Raw genomic sequence first — 5113 nt, 5'->3', positions numbered from 1 at the left:
CCTTCTGGGCTGAGGGGCTCCCAGAATCGTCCTGCTGTCGCGTGCTGGCCCCCAGTCACCTCGCATCAAGCTCCACCGATCCCCAAACCAACCGCCTCCAACGTCGGCCGCGCGCAAGAACGCTCGCGAGACACGCACGCGCGGGCCCGCGAGCACGCGCTTCTAGGACGCGCCGCGAGCCTGCCGTCGCGACGTCCCACTGCGCACGCGCGTCAGGGGCTCCGGGGCTGCCCGCTCGTCCGCCGCAGGGTCTTTGCACCTTTGAGCCCCGCCCCTCAGCCTCCCCGCCCGGCCCTATTCTTGAACCTGGTCGCCTTTCGGCCCGGTGGGAAAGGGGTTTCTGGTAGTTTCTACTTCGGTTTTACCGCATCGCCCTACTTTGGTAGTTGCCATGCAAATGTTGACCCTTGGCGACCCCTTGTGCCAGAGAACCGTGCTGCATATTTTTCTTACCCATGAACGTTAACTTCCAGTCTCGTGCTTAGCAGTCACGTGTGTACTGCCTTTTACAGCAATATATAGTTTCCGCTTTTTTTGGTTTGTCTTCTTCCCGACAAGGTAGCTGAAGGTTTTGTCTGTAAGCGTATTGTTTACCGCTGCATCCCCTTGGCCAAGCATGCTCAGAACTAGAGCCAGTGAGAAGGGCGTCCACATAGTCTGCGGAAGAGTAGAATGAAAGATAATGGACTTTAGCCTCGGACTTTTTTAAGCCCTTGGAATTGACCAAGGAGGACGCGAAGACTGACCTCACTGAGTTCTCTGGAATTTTCCCAATGCTACTGCAGCTTCGGGTCGGAGAGTGGAAGGAACTCTAGCCACAGTGTGAGAGTAGGTGCTTAGGAATTATTAACCAGTCCTTGGGTTTTGCGTTATCATCTTAACTGAAACGTTTAAGTTTGTCAAACCTAGTAAACACTTGATACATGCTTGTTTAAGTGACAGAATAAACCAAATCAGAAAACTTTAATGAGGCAAAATTCCGATGACTGCTTTATGTAAATTTCTTACAAGAGGACAACAGAACTTTCAGGATGCTAAAAGGACTTAGTCCAAAACATAATTTGAGCAGCTGTCAACTTGGGGCATTTGTCCCTGTTAGAAATAGAATCGTGTCAGGCCACTGCTTTCTTTCCTGCAGATTGCTTAGGAGCCAGTGGTGGCAGCGTGGTTACGAGTTGGGCTGCGATATGCAAGCCAGCTGTTGGGCACCACCAGCTGCTCCGTGGGAGCGACAAGCTCTCTACTCCCGTACACTGGAAACTCACGCGCAGTTCCACTCTGCCCTGCAGCGGCACTATGAGTTGGCATCGTCTCAATGGCAGTGAATTTGGTTTTGGTTCAGATTGCTTTAAGTCATCTCAAAATACTCTCCCCATAAATGTTTACTGAATAAACATCTTATTTTGCCCAAAAGAAGTCATCACTGGAAAAAAAAAAAAAGGTCACTGAAGGGAAAAAAAAAAGAGCTTAACAGAAGGTTTAATGTATTGATATATGCTTTTATTGATTATGATGTCTGGTTGTAATCCACAAAACATGTAATACATAATAGCATTCAAATATCTAATACGAAGATAACTTATAAATAAATTTTAATATTGAACACAAATTCTAATATTGAACACTATTAAATTATAATATTGCTAATTAATAATAAAAAACAAACATGGAGACTATCGCAGAAAATGTACATTATGGCGATTACTTCACAATTTGGAAGTCTGAGTAATCCAGTTTGGGGATGGCTTTCTCATTCTTGAAGTTTGCTCTGTCGATGTGCGATTTGGGACTTCCTCTTGTTTTAAGCCATTCCTGCATAGGGCGGACTTTGGATGTGGGACCTTGCAATTGTCCTTGCACTGTGCCCCGGCCAGTGTTCTGGACCCAGCCAACCAGTCCCAGCTTTCTACCCTCAGCCTAAAGGAAAGGAGAGAGAAAGAAATTCAGTGAGACTGAAGAAAGTGAGACTACAATGTTGCCAGAATCACAACCTATCATCAAGCCACGGAAACTAATTTGATATTGTCCAGAAGGGTCCAAACAGAAATACCAGCACGGAGGACAGACCTCATTGCTGATTTCGACATCAACTCCATTTCCTCCTTCTACCCTGAGCCCCAGCAATCGAATCTTTGACTCTGAAGTCAACTTGGTGACAAACTGAAGACTGAAGCCCCAAACAGATGCTTTCAAAATGCCCCAAGGCTGATTGCTGTTAGGGTGCTCAATGGATTGCCTCTTGCTCATGTTCCCTTCTGCTAATCAAGAACCTTCTGGGCATACTAAATGGAAAGCACATGAATTTATCTGACCCATCCCTTCATCTTCAACCAGGACCACACCTAAACAAATCCAGATGAGTGAGTGTCTGCTCTAGCTTCAAAGAGATCACTAGAGAGAATTTCACAATGTCCTGGCAACTCATTTCATTGTATTTATGGTAGAGAAACTGCCTAACTTAATATTTTAATGTTGCATCCATAGTTCGCTTCCGGTCGTCCCCTCCTGAAGAAAAGCAGTCTCGGAATTCCAACTGTCAGCAGCAGTTCATCTGACTGTTAGGAGTTCTCTCACCTGGCTTCTCTTCCAAGTAAGCACAATTCCTTAAAGTGAAATACGACTTCGAAGACTGTCAGTGGCTCTTTTCTTCGCTTTCTCACTTTGTCATTACACTTTGTCATTACACTATCTTCCATAAAATTTATGGAAGATAGAAACACTTGACCAGGGTAATTTTATTTTCGCATAAACAATGCCGATAGTATAAAAGTTATTGACTGTTAGAGTATGTATCTAAATGGAAGGGAGTTGGATTACAAAAGAAATGGGAGTTTGAACATTTGAATGCATGTCCAAATGCCACACTAGGAACCTAGTAGATGTGGGAAAGTGCTGGAGTTGGCAAGGAAAATGTTACGCACAGCAAAGCCACGTTTGATGAGGAACTAAAGTACTCATCAAATCAGTTATGTTCAAAGCAAAGAAATGTTTACAGAATGGACAATAGAGACTGAAGCCAAATAAGTAATAGTTCAAGGGATACAGTAGAAATTAAGGAATGAAGAAAAATAAGAGAAACAGCATGCACTGCTAAATGGCAAAAAAAAAAAAAAAAGCCTAAGAAAGCAGAGAATGGATTTTGAGGAAGAATCCACATTCGACTGACTTTGTACAAACAATCGCATCCTTCTGCTTCTAATTACCCAACAGGAGTAGGCAATTTCTAGTTTTGAGAGTTATCATAAATAGTAACTAGTTATAAGATTTTGATTGTGCCAAGTTTTGACTGTGAGGTTACAACAGCCTAATAAACCCTTGTAGTGCAAGGTAATTATGTAATTTATCTGAACCCCAAAGGGCAAACCAAACACTCTAAAAATTTGACAAGCATCGAGGGGAATTTCCTCCCGGTTTTATTTGCGCACTTGAATCTGGTCTTAGTTTTCAAATGATAGCATATTTAGATATTCATGTTCTGCTTTGAATATCTAAACAGTAGTATTTTTTGCTTAGATTCTCCAAAGCTAATTTTCCTTAAGAACCATATTTCTACTTAGTCATCTGATAAAAATTTAAGCACTATCATCATCACCTCCCATTACGATCTGTTAGTTTGTCACACTGGTGGCTGGAGTGTTGCTGGGACGCTGGAAGCTATGCCACTGGTCTTTCATATACCAGCAGGGTCCCCCACGGTGGACAGGTTTCAGTGGGGCTTCTAGACCAGTGGTCCTCAACCTTCTTAATGCCTCAACCCTTTCATACAGTCCTCAAGTGGTGGTGACCCCAATCATAAACTTATCTTCGTTGCTACTTCATGACTGTACTTTTGCTACTGTTTTGAATTGTCACGTAAATATCTGATAGGCATGATGTATTGGGCGACCCCTGTGAAAGGGTCATTCTACCCCCAAAGGGGTCTCAACCCACAGGTTGAGAAATCGCTGTTCTAGACTAAGACAGACTGCAAAGAAGGAATAAATGGTCTACTTTTCAGAGATTAGTCACTGTAAACCTTACGACTAGCAATGGAGTATTGTCTGAGATAGTGCCCAAAGATAGCTCCTAGCTTGGGGCACTTACAATACTACCAGGGAAGAGCTGCCTCCTCAGACCAGAGAGTTCATCTTGACACAAAGTTTTTGGGACCTTCTTTTGCAGATGGGGCATGGCTCAAAATGAGAAGAAACAGTTGTAAGCATAAATATATGTGTAGGCACAATTAATGTGGAGCATATAAAAATGCATACAAGAAAATTGCAAGTCTACAAAAATGAAATATATCATATAAAGAAATCCTAGGTATGAATGCACTCAAATGGCCCAGAATTGGCCATTTTGTGTTGGACAATCATGTCTCACACTGTGCTAGGAATGACAAATTGAAAAGGAACGGAACCACATTGTCGAAAAGAAAATGTCAAAATCTGTCTTGGAGTACCATGCTATCTGTGTTAAAACAGTATCTAAATGCCAACAAGGAAAACCAGTTCATACAATGATTATTCACATTTATGCACCTAGCACTACTGTCATTGTGACATTGATGAGGGAACAGAAGAATCCTACTAGCTTTTTCAGTCTGATATTGGTCAAACATGCAATCGAGATGCATTAATGATTACTGGTGATTGGAATACAAACTTTGGAAGTAAAAAGGAAGAGACAGGAGTTGAAAAATAAGGCTTTGATAATAGCAATGAAGCTGGAGAATGCATGATAGAATTTTTTTAAAAGAATTTTTCAAGACCATTGACTTTTTCATTGTAAATACATTTTCCCCACCCCCAACATAAATGGCAATTATACATGTGAACCTTAGCAATTAGAATACCCGAGAAACAAATTGACTTTATCTGTCTCCTGTAAAGATTTAGTTTCAGAAAACACGATATGGGGTCACTGAGTCAGAATCTATTTGATAGCAGTGGGTTTGGGTTGCAATGGTTTAAAAAGAAAAACAAACAAACACAGGTGGGGTGTAAGTAGGTGAAGCAGAAGCCTTGGCTCTGGGTACAGGCTTTCCATTATTACTCAGAGGGCAACTGCCCCTGGCTCCAGTGGGGGGTCAGGTCCTCCGGGGTCAGCAGAGTGGGCAGGGGTGATACACAGG

The 5113-nt window shown here is 42.6% G+C and overlaps 1 protein-coding gene across 1 annotated transcript in view; it reads right to left on the bottom strand.

The window, feature by feature from the left end:
- Positions 1-1478: 1478 nt before the first annotated feature.
- The window catches only part of ACYP1 (acylphosphatase 1), a 7125-nt gene continuing 3490 nt past the window's right edge, over positions 1479-5113 (bottom strand). The window contains exon 3 of the mRNA XM_004698718.3: positions 1479-1917. Within this exon, the coding sequence (XP_004698775.1) occupies positions 1702-1917 (216 nt within the window). The 3' untranslated portion in view covers positions 1479-1701. The remainder of the gene's footprint in view (positions 1918-5113) is intronic.

This window comes from Echinops telfairi, unplaced genomic scaffold (assembly GCF_000313985.2).
Source record: "Echinops telfairi isolate 266 unplaced genomic scaffold, ASM31398v2 ScPeMD7_18;HRSCAF=68, whole genome shotgun sequence".
In the NCBI taxonomy this organism is placed as follows: Eukaryota; Metazoa; Chordata; class Mammalia; order Afrosoricida; family Tenrecidae; genus Echinops; species Echinops telfairi.
The sequence above is the reverse complement of the archived record's forward strand: the minus strand, read 5'-3'. Positions and strand labels throughout refer to the sequence as shown.